This window comes from Corythoichthys intestinalis, chromosome 2, assembly GCF_030265065.1.
Source record: "Corythoichthys intestinalis isolate RoL2023-P3 chromosome 2, ASM3026506v1, whole genome shotgun sequence".
Classification (NCBI taxonomy): Eukaryota; Metazoa; Chordata; class Actinopteri; order Syngnathiformes; family Syngnathidae; genus Corythoichthys; species Corythoichthys intestinalis.
In genome coordinates, this window is record NC_080396.1 from 17,450,551 (window position 1) to 17,467,533 (window position 16,983).

Genomic DNA, 16,983 nt, shown 5'->3' on the forward strand with positions numbered 1-16,983 from the left:
AACACTGCCAGTCCCTCCCACGGCGATTGTGTAACTCATTGGCTGAACAATCACTGCCAGTTCCTCCCACGTCAAATGGATTGGACTTCTGTCGCTGTCAATGGCACTGAAACATGAGCATTCAATACCAGCCCTCCCAGTTCAAATGAATTTAGAGTGAGTGGTCCTGTTGCCTGGGGTTTGCTTCCCTCTTGCAGCAGGCCCACAAACTACATTGGGTAGTGAATAACACACATCTCAATAACAATGGTTATCACCATAAGCACCGGTAAAGCTGTTATTACATATATTTTGATGTACGATTAATATATGGGGACAGTGGTGATGACGACGATGATGGCAGTGATAGTGATGATGCGACAATGATGATGATGATATTGGGAAGTGACTGCATTCTTATGGAATTTTTGGAGTGAAATGGGGGTGGGACCCAAAAAAAGCTCGGCTTCTACCCACTCCTTTTTGAGCTACACATGCTTGTATTGTTACTATTTCTGTTATAGTCATCATTCCTGTTTTATATTTTTCTTCATTCTTGTTGTTGTTTTTTGTTATTGCTCGAAATCAATCAAACCAACAAAACCAATTTGATGTCTGTGGTTAACTATACAGTGATTCCTCGTTTTTTGAGGTCAATGGGGACCGCAACCTGCTGCGATAAGTGAAAAACCGTGAAGTAGTGCCCCCCCCCAAAAAAAATTTACTATATATATTTTCGCGTGTGTTCAATGTATTTATTCAGATTTAGCATTGGAAAGAGATACATACAAGACATGTTTTTCTCTTTTTTCCCCCAAATTATAATTTAAAAAAAACTTCTGTGTATAAATATTGTAATAAATAGTTTTTAAGCACTTCAAATGTAATAATCATGATAAGTTTAAACAGGTTGCTGTCCCACCGAATTATTTCTAAACAAGAATAAAGTAGAAAAATGCTTTCCCTAATTAAATGCTTCATTGAGTGAGTCCACTCAAATCTGCTCAAGCTGCTCACTGACACACAATGAGTTGCCACAGCAACTGTTTGATAAGTTAAACGATAATTAACACATGCCGCGCTTTGAAGGTTTGGCTTCCAAGCTACGTTCCCTCCAGCTGAACATTGCTTCTAAGCGTCTCTGGCGAGATCAAACCTTCACATCTATCAATCATCGTTAACTTTAATAAGCAACTCCAGTGCACTGCCTGTTCAAGAAAAGCGGCAAGAGTGAGAGCTCGGGACAGCGCTATAAAATACTGCATTTATTAATTCATTTTTTAATTGAAAAAAAATAAATAAATAAATAAATCCGCGATAGACTGAGGGCGCGAGTTTGAAGCGTGAAGTAGTGAAGGATCACTGTACAGATCAAAATAAGTAATAGAAGTTGGCAAAAAAGCAGCAAAAAGCTCTCAATTTGAAGATTTGAAGAAAATGTTTTCATTGTTTGAGAAAGTTAATATTTCTTTGTAAAGCCCTGTGTTCGAGTATGTGTTTGTGTGTGTGTGTGTGGGTGGGTGTATGTTGTGTAGTGACGCGTGTGTATGAGTACAAACATGGCAAACAAGTAGAAATGTGTATATTATGATAGGGAGTGTTATTTGTGGTTTCTTGTTAGAATGTTGAAAATGTGTGAGCCCGTTTTTGTTTGTAAATGTGTATAAATAAAATAAAAAATAAAATGAAAAATAAAAAAAAGTTGGCAAAAAAAAAAAAAAAAAACGATGTATTTTAAATTGGTGGTTGCTAACCAAATGCTTGCGATATCATAACATTTTTTAACTGATTACTATCTGCAGTTTTGGTATTTGAGGGGCATTCCCCCCCAAAAATATGTTGCGGGCCGAAACTGGCCTGCTGGCGACGAGTTTGACACCTGTGTTCCGAACCAAAACCAAAGAATTAAAGGTGAAAAAAGCTAAGCATGCATAATAAATGTTATTTAGTATTTAGTTACTAGACTCTGTTTTCATGATTTACAAATAGCAGAAAACACAGACAAGACTGAAAAAGCAGTGTCTGCTCTTGCAACCCTCTATAAAATAAACTGCAGAACTGTTGTGTTTGATAGAACAATATGTCTATATGCTGCCATAGCAGATTCATGGCCCATTAAGCCCCCGAACTATTTTTAATTTGTCCCTTTTAGCCTGGAAACGCCTGTTTACAGACGTCGCGCAACCGCTTTTGTTTCAACCCAGCGTTAAAAAGAAGGTAAATAATTATATTTATTCTTCAAAATGTCTGTCATTTTTAGCTTAGAATCATTATTTGATGTCCGATATTTTGTTTAAAAAAAAAAAAAAAAAAAAAAAAATGACTTCAAAAAATTATTCACTCGCATATTTCAAACTTTTAAACAAATTACGTCAGTGAAAAAAATGGTGTCTGTAAAAAAGTCACGGGTATCTGCCTCATAACTATCGCTTAATTGTATTTTTTTTGTTACTCTCGCATTTTCCCCGATATGTTAGGTAATAAATAATCGATCCAAACAAAGAAGAAAAAAAAAACGTTTAAAAGAGTAAATGTATGAAAAAGAATATCTCTACCACTCCTTGATGTCTGCGATTTCTGCATCGCGACCCTTGTTATATTACCATGGTTCTCCCATACAATTCCCAAAAAATGCAGCTGTGGCCATTCACAGCTGTGTCTTGACACTCAGTGATACATGCGACATGGAGTTTTTGGATCGAAACAAGGTAAGTGCGCGATAATAATTCGTTAAAGTCACGGCATCTGTAATTCTGCTCTCACGTGCTCTAACCTCCAGATAGGGTTTTGCTGTTTAAAAAACATTAAAAAAAATAAAAATAAAAATGCCCTCCCGTTCATAATTTTTCTTCCCTCAGAAAATGGAGATTTTAAGCTTTCCAATGATGTAACACACATGCATATCGGACAATTTTGGAATTTGGCCCAATTGGGGGTCTCAGAGCGGAACTTCAAGTCACCTGAGTGTTTTCCGCCATATACTGTATACACCAGTATTTATAGACATGATAATAAATACAAATGTTACACGTTAATGAGTATTAAAAATGCTTTACTACATTATATTTGAAATTAATAGAGTGAACAACAGCATTAAACATTTAAGATACCAGCAGGATTTAATTCAGTTTTACAAGCAATTATCTATTTATGTGTTCAGCTTAACACACCTGAGCACTCTGTCATTGGGACTTCCTTTGAGGAGGTCGCTGCCAGGCTGAGACAGCTGCTTGTCGTGGCTCTTGGACAGCTTCTCCGCTGCTGCGATGGGACATCCCGAAAGACTTGAGAGGTCGGAGGAGGAGAAAGATTAATAGTTAGCGGGAGAATGCTGACCGTGTAAATCTGCACCACTCTGATGTGGACTGACACAACTGCTGCACTGCATGCATAAACATATGAGCTTGCAAATAAGACAAAAAAAAACCCCACAAAAAAAACACTGCCAACATATGAAAAAAAAAACCACATGTAAGCACATACTCGGCGCTGTTATGTGTGCATACCTGCGGTGCGTGTTACGGTTGCTGTTAACATGGCCCTGACCGGTGCAGCCAGGTGTTGGACACTTCAGGACATTCTCATGCATGGCCAGAACTGAAGACACGTGAGCACACATGCAAAATGCCAAAGAATACACAATTATTCATTTCATTTTTGTGTGACAACAACAACGCATGTAAAATAAAGCAAGTGTTGGACACACGTTCTTCTCGTAAATCTACTACAATTGTAATATTCAACAGTAATACACAGCAGATTACCTTAATTCAGTTTTATTTCATATTGCAGTCATGCATGATGCAGTTTGATGGTTAATACATTTGGCTTCACTTTTCTGATTTTATGCCACTTATTCATTAGTAATTGTTAATAAACCACATTGCCTTGATTAGTTCATCTTACAGTTAAATGGCAAACATTTTTATTACATGATTTATTTGATATTTACAATACTTGAGATAATCACATTAACAGGGTAAAATTGAAAAGGGTTGCAAGTCCATAATAATGTTAGCTTTTTCTCTGGAGTAGAAGCTAGCTGTTTAACTAGATGTTGCAGTTGGCCAAGAGGACAAACTTAATTATGTAAATAATAAAGGAGAGAAAAAAAGAAATAATTGTCTTACTCTGGTCATTTGCATAACAAACAGGGTTGCATCAGACTGTGAGACTTTAAATCAAGGCTATTTTATCAGCAAAAAAAAAAAAAAGAAGAAGAAGAAAACAGACAAATTTGCTCAGTCTATCCTTTTGGAAAACTGAAGTCCATTGTATTGTGTCTCACTGGTAACATGGTTACGTACATGTGGGACATACAGTATGTTCCACCAATAATAATACATACTGTATATGAATTTTTATTGCTTATAGTGTTGCCACACTTAGAGATATGAAACAAATAATGAAAAAAACTAGGATTAAATATCAATTTAGCTCTTCGTTGAGATTCAATTTAATCATTGTTAAGACAAAGGCATTTTATAGGCACTCGTGACTTACTTTTTCATGCATTCTTTTTTAGTTTTTCAATATTTGTTCTCAGGACAAGTGGAAACCGCATGTTTTAGTAAATTGCATGTGGATTATTTAATATTTGAAGGGTGGGACTTATATGCGAAAATTCAGAACTGACACATTTGCAGGTGTGGAAAATACCGAATTACGTTTACTCTTGTTACTGTAACTAAGTGGTTTTTTCAAACTTTTCTTATTTTTTTTGAGTCTTTTCTAAAATCAGTAATTTACTTTTACTTAAGTAAATTTTGTTAGAATTAATTCAATCAATTCCATTTTAAAACGCTTCCATTACACAGTAAAAAAAAAAAAAAAATGAATAAGAAGATAAGAGTTGAGGGAGGATGTATCTGCATTAGGGGTGTGACAAAATACCAAAATAGTGATATATCGTGATACTTTTTATCACAAAAGGTTATCGATATGCTCCTGCCAAGAATCGAGATATCGTTTTAAAAAGGTGTCAATGTCAAAAAAATAAAAAAATAAAAAGTAACCAACAAGTTGCTACCAAAATCTTCCACCATAATAGTGTCTCAGTTAACTCTAAGGCCACATTGACGGTGCACGACGCCGAATCCATTTAGACTGGGAACGTTTGTTCATTCGAAACCAGAGCATTCACAGTCATTCTGTCCGATTTTTAGGGCATTTACAGGTCATTTCCTGTTGAGTTTGAGTCACTGCGTATTCATTTGGGCGATTCCCAGGTCACTTCCTGTTCTGTAACTCAAAACAAACAGGAAGTGACCCATAAAATACCCCTAAAATCAACAGGAAGTAACTGAAAATCAACAGGTAAATGACCTTAAATAGCCCAAAATTACCTCATTGCCTGGCATATGCTGCCACTGATGGCCATAGACGTTCAATCCGTTTGAAGTGGGAGGGTGGCAGCGAATGAACATTCGTTCATTCGCTGCCACCCTCCCACTTCAAATGGATTGGACGTCTACTAGTGATAAACTCATTCCAATTCACAGCAGAAGTTGTTTTTCTGTTTATTAGTTGTTTGTAGAATATTCTAGAATATATATCGTCAGATCCTCGTTATCGTGCGCTTTGTATCGCGAATCGTATCATATGGTGAGGTACCAAGAGGTTCCCACTCCTAATCTGCATGCCAGTACAGTTTTCTGTATTTCTGATTGGCTTATATAACTGCAGCGCCAAACAGCAACGCATACCGGTAGTAGAAACCCTATCGTGTCAAGAAAGACGTTCTCACATACAGTATATAGATGTGTAAATGCAGAATTGGCAGTTTAAGTAACAGTCGACTGTCTTGTGTTGGGGCACTTCTTAGATGGGACTCTTGTAGCTGACATAAGGTGAGGGGATTTTCTCAATAAGAATACTCTTACCTCGCTGAAATCTTGACAGATTTACATGCAGTTTTATTTAAAACAAAAGGTATTAACATGGCTATGACTCTGTCTGGATTTTGAGAAAGTGTTATAAATATTCTTTAGTATTGAGTAAAATCACTGAATCTCTGACATTTATGACAAACCAAGCAGTTTTGACAATCTATACTACACGTAGTCCTGGGTTATCAACGAGTTCCGTTCTTGTGCTGGTGACGTAATCTGAATTTCCGTGTAAATCAGAATTAACCATTTAAGTAACCCCTAAATCTCAAAAACTATCTAAAAAGTCCAAAAGTATTGTATTTTGTTTCACGATGGAGGATACACTGCCTTCTGGTGGCAGCGTTGGGTCTGGCTGGACTCTTTGCCTTGTATGACTGAGGAGCAGACTGGTCTGTCATTGCCTGGTACACCAGACTCACCGCTGTTCCAGCTATAGAGTCTGGCGACCGATCGGCGGATCAAGTTCCCAGGGTGGAGCAAGCCACAGCAAACAGACAGCGGAGTGGACCAATCAGCAACGGGCAAACATGCCGCTGATAAAGCGACAAGAAACTCTAGCACGAGGGAATAAAGATACGAGGAGAGCGGAAAACGGAGAAGTTTATCCATTTATCCAACATGGCTAGCGCGAGAAAGACTGTTGGTTTTAGCGACTCGATGTGTTTTTGGTCATTTAAAACTGAATTTACTGCGGATTGGAACATATTTTCAGCTCTCCCGTTCACCATCTGTGTTGTTGTGGACAAGACCTCCAACGCGCAAGATGGACGTTGCTCCTTAAAAACACGTCACGCAAATAAATTAATCTGATTGCACGGATGACTTCGTTCTGGCTCAAGAGGCCAATCAGAAAATAGGTCCCAGACTCTTCTCACAGTGTTTGAAAAATACCGGGAGAATAGTCTGGGGGTGCCAGGCAACGTCTGACATGGATGAAGGACAGTTATGGTTTGGCCCGCATCAGGCTGGAAGTTGTTTCAGCTAATACATGTGTATGCATTTACTATGAGAATTGTAAATACCTTAGCATTCGCAACATTTAAGATAGCGGACTTTTGTTAGGCAAATAGGCTAAGTTAATCAACTAAATTTACATATTGATCAGACTAGATGGACGTTTAAAGACCAATTGTTTTGTGTCAAGTGTTTTTATTGTTAAAATGTGTGTCGTTTTGAACATAAGTGTACATATGTGTAACAATATGCCTTGTTTGGTGTCTGTAAAGCTGAACAACTTCATGTTTAGTGAGGACAGAACGTCATATTAATAAAGTAACGTGAAAAATGATTTACTGTGAGGTACAATAAGTTACTGTTAACGCGACAAAAAAAAAAAAAAACGACTGGAGACAAAACGGTGGATGAGACTCCAGCATAGGTAAGTTGAAATCACGTAAGTCGAGTACGATGTAAACCGGGGACTACCGGGGACTACCTGTATATCAAAGTACACGCCTCATTGACTGCTGATTATCAACTGGCACTGATGCAAATGGCCGCACCAGACATCAAGCTGTATATATGTGATCTCTATAACAGTCACAGACATTGCAAGCATATACTGTATTTTTCGGACTATAAATCACCGTTTTTTTTAATAGTTTGGCTGGAGGTGCGACTCATACTCAGGAGCGACTTACATGTGAAATTATTAACAAATTATGATATAATTTCAAATGTTATTTAGGTGTTTTGGAGTGACACTGATGGTTTGGTAAGCTTGTTAGCATGTTCTTTATGCTATAGTTATCTGAATAACTCTTAATAGCTATGGCCACGTTTGCGTTCTGCCTTTGGCAATGTGTGTTCAATTGTATTATTGACTTTTTTGTATTGAAATGCATGCTTTTAGTTTGTGGCGCTTTTACGCCCAAGTGGGGACGCACTTGCAGTACTTGAAGAAGAGCGCTCACACGCAGAAGAAGACGGAAAGCTACGCAGCGTCTGAGCGAGTGAGTGAGAGAGAGTGAGAGAAACACGGCTGCGAACCAACATTCATTTTTTATGCTTGTAAAATATCTCTACAGAGGTAACGCCTGTGTCTATCATCTTTTCTGTTGTTGTTGTTGTGTTTTCCACCCGCGATCGGACACTTAGAGCCAGTTGTGTGGTTGTTTGAACGATGTGCTAATGCTAGCGCAGGCATGCTAACCGTTTGTGTCATTGCTGTAATAGCAGCTAATTATCATTTATTTACGTTGATGCGAACCTGTTTGGTATCGAGGACGAAATTTATTTGTATTATTTCTATTTTTAGTTTCACTCTTCAAATGATGGTGTCATAACGACGGCCAAAATAAAGTCAGCAAATTATACGTATATCCAGCATCGTCATATGGGAGTTTAGCTCGCTGTATAGCCAGGACCGAGCCGTAGCGTCCTGGTGAAGACAGTATATTCGCATTTCGTTGTTCATGCATCATGTAACATCATACTGTACACTTATTCAGCATGTTTTTCTCTCGTGTATTTTTATATTACCGTATTGGCCCGAATATAAGACAGTGTTTTTTGCATTGAAATATGACTGAAAAAGTGGGCGTCGTCTTATATTCGGGGTCTATACACAATACTTATTCACGACGCTAGATGGGGCTGGATATCATTGAAGCGAATGCTGAAATTGAGGAGTAATGTTCTGTCACGACAGATCTCAGCTACTCTCAAGTTTAACCAGTTTGCATTATTTTATTGCAATGTTTTTCCTTATTCAGATTTGTTTCAAGACTACAGTTACAGTTAGACCTCACGTTGATGGTTAATGCAGTCATTGCAATTTTGTTGTTTTATCACAAAAGATTGGTTTATTTACATTTCAAAAACCAGAAGCCATTCATTTACGAATGTAATTGCACTTGAGTTTACATATTTAAATGCTCAGTTATAAGATTTCAATGAGGCAAAATAACATGCTCTTCTCCCAAATATGTTATAATCATTTGTTTCAGATGTACTGTAATTATTTTCTGAATAAAAATTAATTTGGTGTTCAAAAAGTCTTTTTTCAAACTTGAGTCTTGAAAAAGAGGGGGTCGTCTTATAATCAAGCCCATCTTTTATTCGGGCCGATACGGTAAATTGCCTTTCAAGATGACATATCTGTTCTATGTGTTGGATTTTATCAAGTTAATTTCCCCCAAAAATGCGACTTATACTCCAGTGCCACTTATATATGTTTTTTTCCTCTTCGTTGGGCATTTTATGGCTGGTGCGACTTCTACTCAGGTGCGACTTATAGTCCGAAAAATACGGTAAATCAAAGTATATAACACTCCAAGTATTGCAAAATTGGGAACTGTTACTATTGATCTTATAAGTAGTTGACATTACATCTGTTTGATTTGCTTGTACTCCCCATTTTGTACAGCAGTTAAAAAAAGAATTTTTTTGCAATAAAAATGTGCCCCCTCTCACACACAAAGAAACAAATTTTGAGTAAATTTTTAATGAGCTACATCTAGTTTGGGCAGATTGACCAGTGCTTTTACTCTTACTGAGTAAATTTTAATCAGTTAAGCTTATTTGACTAGATCCTTTTGGGACTTTTTCCACCTCTGCTCATTTGTAGTATAGCACAAACATTACATTTTAGGTACATTTTGGACCTAACATAGCCACATGCGCAGTTGTCAGAATGTTAGTCTACCAAAATCTCGGCAGCGCCGCTCAGTTGGATGTGCTGCCAGTATGTGGGTGAGACCAAAGCAACCTTTCAGACGGAACACTTGGAAATGAAATCAGACTGAATCGACCTCTGTGAATACAATTTGGTGTCACCGTAAAGATAATTAGGTTTTAGTCACAGTTCATCAAGAAGAAAACTCACTCTCAGGCGGGATCCTGTCCTTGTGAGGGCAGCCTGACAGGCTACGGTGGTGGGGGTAAAGGCCAGTCACATGACCGGTCCCATCACACCCTGGGGTGGGACACTTGATTTCCCTCTTCTCTGGCCGAATACTCTCTAAATAGCGAGACCATGCGTAGGTTTGAGGAAGAAGAGAGCAAAGTTGGATAAAAAAGGAAGATGGAATGAGAAAGGAGGACAAAAGCAAGTGGTTAATGCCATCAGACAGTCTGCTTGGCTGAGCATGAAATCTAGACATACAGTATTTGGTGTTTTGACTGCGCTAAAGCACCATCTGTAGCCGCTCTTTGCATCTTGTGTTTATCTGTTCACAGGCAGTGACACTGTCATAACTACCTTTATGACATTTCTAAGTCAAATGTTTAGATATTATGTAAGATAACCGGGTCAAAGTTGAACCAGCAGTTTGGTCTAATAAATGTTCCTTTTCAAACACTATTCCCAGGACTATTCAAAATGTTAATCTGTGGTGACATGCAGTAAATTGCGGTGGTGCGGAATTGCACTAAAGAATACCTGATATTTTACATCTCTGATGAATACAAATTTAAAGAGTTTCTAAGGCAAACATGACCCACGTAAAATAAATACCGTATTGGCCCAAATGTAAGTCGGTGTTTTTTGCATTTAAATAAGGCTGAAAAAGAGGGGGTCGTCTTATTTTTGCGGTCTAGACATTATACCCATTCACGACGCTAGATGGCGCCAGATATCATTGAAGTGATGTTCTGTCATGACAGATCTCAGCTACTCTCAAGTTTAACCAGTTTGCATTATTTATTTTATTGCAATGTTTTTCCTTATTCAGATTTGCTTCAAGACTAGTTTCAGTTAGACTTCATTTTGATGGTTAATGTAGTTATTGCAATTTTGTTGTTTAATCACAATATATCGGTTTATTCACATTTCAAAAGCCATTCATTTAGGAATGTGATTGCACTTTAGTTTACATATTTAAATGTTCAGATGTTAAGATTTGAATGAGGTAAAATAACATGCTTTTTCTCTCAAATATATTGTTATAATCATTTGTTTCGGATGTACTGTAGTTATTTTCTGCATAAAAATTAATTTGGTGTTCAAAAAGTCTTTTTTCAAACTTGAGTCTTGAAAAAGAGGGGGTCGTCTTATAATCAGGGCCGTCTTATATACGGGCCAATACGGTACATCTCTGATGGGCACAAAAATTACCATTTTTAGATTTTGTAATGCTCCACCTCTCATTTTGGATCTCATTATACTGTGCCTGGTGAGAATGCAACAGTCTCTCAACAACATCATACATAATTAAATCATTGGCTGCCATTGACGTTGATAGATGAACGAGAGTTGCTCTAAAAATGAACTGTTTATACATTGACTAAACAGTAACTTTAGCATATTACCACTTCAAACATAAAATAAGGAAACAGATCAACAAACTTCCTACTCTTGTGACTGCCTTAATGTTATTTTATATAATGAACTTGTAAGCGATAGATGTCCAATCCAATTTGACTGGCAGCGAATGATCCAAGTCAAAATGGAGTTCTTTCGCTGTCAATGGTGCTGAAACATGATCATTCAATGCCAGCCCTCCCAGCGAACTTGTCATTTCTGCTACTGGAGGAAAGCAGTGTAGCACCATTGGCGTCAGAGCAAGGAAAGAGCAGTAAGAGGGTGGCGCGATGCTCTATTGGCCTTCAAATTGAATGTTAATGAGACATGCATCCCCTAATTAAGGTTGAGCAGTACAAGAACGTCACCACAGGAGAGAGGCGAGGCCAAGGAGAGGGCAACACTAGCAGGCATGTAATAACACCACTGTTGATAGTAAGAGGAGCATGACGAGAGGGCAACGTGCCAACTGAGAAGCACAAGGCTCAATCAACACATAAACAAACAACTTGTACTTCACTTTCTTGCTGAAGTGTTGCCGCCTCATTTAACCCTGCCCTCATCTTCTTTACTTTGAATTACATGTGCATTTTGTTGAATACAATAATAGTTATTCAATAGATGGTCCCATATCTACTGTACTATTTACTGTGCAATCTTCAGGAACAAAAATCAAGCAAAAAGTAACACAAAACCTAACTGGCATTGATGGGAATCGACAAGGCCGAGTGCCAACCTTCCTAGCCAAAATGCATCAGATGTCTATTGCCGTTAATGGCAGCCAAATAATTAATTAAAAAAAGTTAAGCACAGAAGTACTTTGACTTAAAAGCTGAAGTTCTTCTGTGTCCATGCTTGTAATACAATGCATTAATACTTCTACATCATTAGTCTGTGACTGTCAGGCTCCTTTTTCAACTTCCCTCTAAAGCTTGCTTGTGATTCAAAATGTGGTTGGCAACACAAGCAAAAAAAAAATTTTTTAAATAAAAATTGACATCAGTGTTGTTTTCGTCGACGATGACAATAACGAAAATATTTCGTCAACGAACACTTTTTCATGATGATGACGAGACAATAATGAGCTAAAAATGTGTTTTGGGAGACTAAAACATAACGAGTCTAATGCCAGTTTTCATCTGACCACACAAAAATGTACAATACTTTCCGTCAAATGTACACAAAGTTTGACATTTTATATGTAGTTAGCCTGCATCGTAGCAGTGTCTGGTTGTGTCACTCATTGACGTGCTGCCCCTCACTCCCTCACCAGTGCAATGTCCTCTCCGCTATATTTATTTAGTTTTTTGAATCCCGCGCCATGAAAATGAGTGACTTCTGGCTTCGGTCTAGCATTGAGGAGGAGGGCGCTGTGACATGTACGGTAGAAGACGTCCTCTTCACTATACAGCGTACTGTTGTGTATGAGGACGAAGGATTCAGCTGATTTTGCGGATTAATACGTTTACTTTTCGCATCTCACCAGCCAAACGGCTGCAGAAAAATCATTCTGTATGAGGGAGAGGCGCATGCGCCTTTTTGGAGTTTCAAAAGGTTCCCATTCACCGTGGATATTTACTGTGGGACCATTGGACTTACGAGGAAGTGAGTAAACATCTTGTTTTGTATTATGTCAAATACGAATACAGCGATTACAAAGTAAACACTACAAACTTTCTTTAAATAAAGGACTACTTTCGTTTGATCATTGATAGGCATGTAAAAAGCTCTCCTCATGCACATTAGCAGCACGTCAGCTGCACAACAACTGCAGCCACCCTCCTCCGGGGAACGAACTGTAAATTGCTCTTCGCCGGGCGGTTTGCCGATCCGCGAAGACAATCGACAACCCAGTCGTCATGTCAATAAATCCAGGCTAGTTATGTGTGATTTTCCGCTTCGAAGACTTTGAAACATCACTCGGTTCGGGTTAGCATGTCGGCTAGCTGTCACACCTTTTGGTTTGTTTACATTCTTCGAAGCCGGGGAAGGGAAATGACATATGTCCGATTTAGGTATCATAAAATATCGCTCAGGAGGTGCAACAGTAAAAGTGAAGTCGAAAATTTTGACCATTATGGAGTAATTTTGCCATGTCATCCTGAATAAATGCATTTTTATTATTTCATATTCCATTTAGCACAAGACTGTTATTTGTCATGACCATGCTATTTATTTAGCAATTGGGGAAAATACTTGGATAAAAAGAATATCCTGTAAAATATTGAAGAGACAGAAAAAATGATATTTTGCAGCTCCCTTCGTCGCGTTTTCCTCGTTGTGAATAGTTCCCCCTCGACGGGCTGACTGGTCCTTCTCAAGCCATTTATATAGCTATTGGGGAAAAATACTTGGATAAAAAAAATACCCTGTAAAAATATTGGAGTAGAGAGACTGAAACAATGACATTTTGCAGCTCTCTTCGTCTCGTTCTCTTCGTTCTGAATAATTCCCCCTCAATGGGCTGAATAGTAAAACCGATGAGCCCAGTCTACCGCTGACGTCATCACCTGTTGGGGAGGCTAAAGCCCTATAATGGTAGGCGTGGCTAACAGGCAGATTAAAAGACTAATTTCTCGTCATCTGCGCTTTGCTAAATTGTTGTATATAGTCGAATTGTCTCAAAATATGATTCTAATTCACATAATAATGCCATTTAAGACTTTTTTTCTCCTGTTGTATGCTCTTTAGAGGTCTATGCTAAGTGATCATCACACACTAAGGCGAGGTTCATACTACAGGTCTTAATGCACGAATCCGATTTTTTCGTGTTTTCCCGACTCGAGTCTGGCATTAACTTGACGGTCTGTACGGGACAAGTCGCATAGAAGTGGACCATTTCAAATCCGATCTGAGTCACTTTTGTATGTGGATCAAATCCGATTTGGGCCACATTTTTTCAGAGCGTGACTGGGAGTCTGAACTGTCAAGACTCCCAAATCGGAATTCAATCAGCAATTACGTCAGCAAAGAGCAAGAGGCACGGAGAACGGCAGCCATGTGGGCATTAGCGCCTAGCTTGAACTCTGCTTTTAAGCATGAAGCGGGCTTGACCACAGTCATAAAAAAAACTAAAATGAACAGAATAAGCCTTACAATTTTCGATTTTCATTCTGTGCGCCGAATGAGCAATATTTCATTATTGCACACATGGCCGAGTCGGGGCAAACTGACGCAACCACGTCATTTCACGCACACACGTCAAGGCTCATGTGTGTGTGTGTATGCGTTCTATCAGTCCATATAAACTTTGAATATAAGACTAAACGGGGATTATTAATGTCTGTTATTTGTGTCCTCTTTTTGGAAATCAAAATATGATCACTTTGGAATGACATACGGCTAGCATGTGTCATTTGTTTTGATGCTTCTGCGCATGCGGGTCTCTTTGCTGAGCGCATCTCGGACTGCGAATTAGTGCGCATGCGTGATACTTGAACGGTCTCAATGGACAAAGGCAGTCTGAACGGGCATGCCAAAAAAACAGATTTGACAAAAAATAGGATTTGTGCATCAAGACCTGTAGTATGAACATAGCCTAATTGTAACTCGTAGTGTTAGCATAGCATTCACGATAGCATTAGGCTAATGCTAACAGCGAGATTCCTATTAAACTCTCGGACAGCTTTTTTTTTTTTTACATACAGTTCGTGGCATCCAGGTGGGTATGATTAATTGAAAGTAATGTGCTGTTTTCCTGCTGAGTGTATTATCATCAAGTTGGCGTTGTCCTTGCAGATGCTACAATATGTGCTCGTCTATCAATGTTCATTCGAAATAGTTGTAAAGCTTTATTTATTTATTTATGGAGTAAAATGTTTCAATTTTACAGACGAAAAGTCAACGTCGGCTAAAACTAGACGAAATTATTCTTGGGTTTTTGTCAACAAAAACTAGACGAAGACAAACATATTTTGAGATGACTAAAGCATTATCGTTCAAAAGACTAAGACGAAAATTAAAAGGGCTGGCAAAAACACTGATTCATATCTTATAACTTGAGAGACTTGTAAGTCAAAGTACCATTATAACTGAAATAAAGACACCAAACAGAATGTCATTTGCTATTAGATTCCAAGTACTATAAATTTGGACTCTAAAGGCACTCCCGAGTACAAGCAGCAACCACCAAATCTTAATGGAAAAACTGTATTTGTTCTTTTATAAGCCACACTGGACTATAAACTACAGGAGTGTACATTGTATTATGGGATTTTAACACCAAAAGTCATTAGCCTATAAAAATCCAAAAACCTACATTGGTTTAATACATACATACTGTACATAAATCGCAAGGTTTCAAGCAGAGGGAAAAAGTAGCGGCTTATAGTGACAAAATCTGAGCTGGGTAGTAACGCGTTACATTTACTCCATTACATTTACTTGAGTAATGTTTTGAGAAAAATGTACTTCAAGAGTAGTTTTACTAAGCCATACTTGTGTAGATTTGTGAATAAGAAACACTACCCTAACTCCTACTTTGGGCTACACTAGACGTTACATTTTTCCTCTTTATTTTACATATTAGGTTTTACTTTTTCTTTTTTTGCCAGCGATGCCAACAGTAGCTCTACCAGTTTCACCAATGAAACAATAATCACATGACTCTATTATAACAATCAGTCTCAAGTTTGCTGTTCTATGATCATGGCGGCCTGTTCAATTATGTGGCGTCTTTAATTCACTAAAAAATTAAGTACCGTATTTGACATAGAGCGCTGCCCTCAACATGACTCAAAAGTGGGGATTTCAATCTTTCTTATGATTTTTATTTGGCACCGATTGACCGTAGATATCCTTTTAATTTAATTATAGGAACTATGAATGAACTATTCACTATTCAACTATTCAAACTAGAGGGAACTCGTGCTCTTTGGACGGATGATGTTTCATTTCTGTAATTTTTTTATCTGAAACATTCAATGATTCCCACCCCCATTTGGCTTAATGTGGTTATGTAACAGGTTATTGTACAGTATAATAATAACAGTGCATATAGATAACTTTGTGCTGAAAAAAAACAAAAATACCATTGTTTAAAAAAAAAAAAAAAAATCAAGCATTGTAAGCAGTTACTCAAAATGTTATTCATTACTTGAGTATTCTTTTCACCAAATACTTTTTTACTTGTACTTGAGTCCATTTTTGAATGACTACTTTTACTTTTACTTTATTTTGAAGTAACACTACTTTTACTTGTGTAAAATATTTGGCTACTCTACTCTCTTTGTTTCACTAGATCCAACAACAGACTTTATTTAGGCTGTCTCTTCAGACTTAAACATTGAACAAGTTCATTACAATCCACAGCTATCATATTTTTTGGACTATTTTGAACCCTGTGTTTTATACACTACTGAGGCCTCTTTTTAGATTTTTACAGGCTAATGAACTGTATGTCTTTTGGTATAGTGTGACTTTTAGTACATTAGAACAAATACAGTTTTCTTGTCAAATTTGATGGATGCGGCTTACAGTGAGGTCAGCCTTGTCGTCCAAAAAGTTCAGTAATTCTTTGTGTACACTCAATGATCACAACCACAAACAGTCCAACCTGCCAAAGAGTGTCATCTCTGATGCTATGTTCGTACTGCATGTTAATCCTCATTATTCTGCCCATATGTGACATGTGCCAGATTTTTTTCATGTCGATATCAACAGTACAATTATGGTTTATACAAATAGCCCTTTTCCATTTATGGATAATAAATTGGATTTTATCAGCTATGACTGCAGTCTGGATGCTCCAATCCTGCATATCTGACCTATAAGTCAACAGAAGGTGACAAATTCAAAATGTTTTGGGAAAGCACTTACAGTATTTAAAATAGATCTCTGTTGAGAGGATGCATGAAGTGTTGGTATTAATGA

General features: G+C 37.8%; 1 protein-coding gene across 11 annotated transcripts in view; it reads right to left on the reverse strand.

Annotated features, from left to right (window-relative positions):
• The window catches only part of LOC130906897 (myelin transcription factor 1-like), a 122,388-nt gene that overhangs the window by 53,513 nt on the left and 51,892 nt on the right, over positions 1–16,983 (reverse strand). For all 11 annotated transcript variants that reach the window (XM_057821626.1, XM_057821670.1, XM_057821652.1 and 8 more), the window contains 3 exons: positions 9,697–9,831; positions 3,486–3,576; positions 3,150–3,263 (listed from right to left, as the gene is read on the reverse strand). In XM_057821626.1, the coding sequence (XP_057677609.1) occupies positions 3,150–3,263; positions 3,486–3,576; positions 9,697–9,831 (340 nt within the window). The remainder of the gene's footprint in view (positions 1–3,149; positions 3,264–3,485; positions 3,577–9,696; positions 9,832–16,983) is intronic.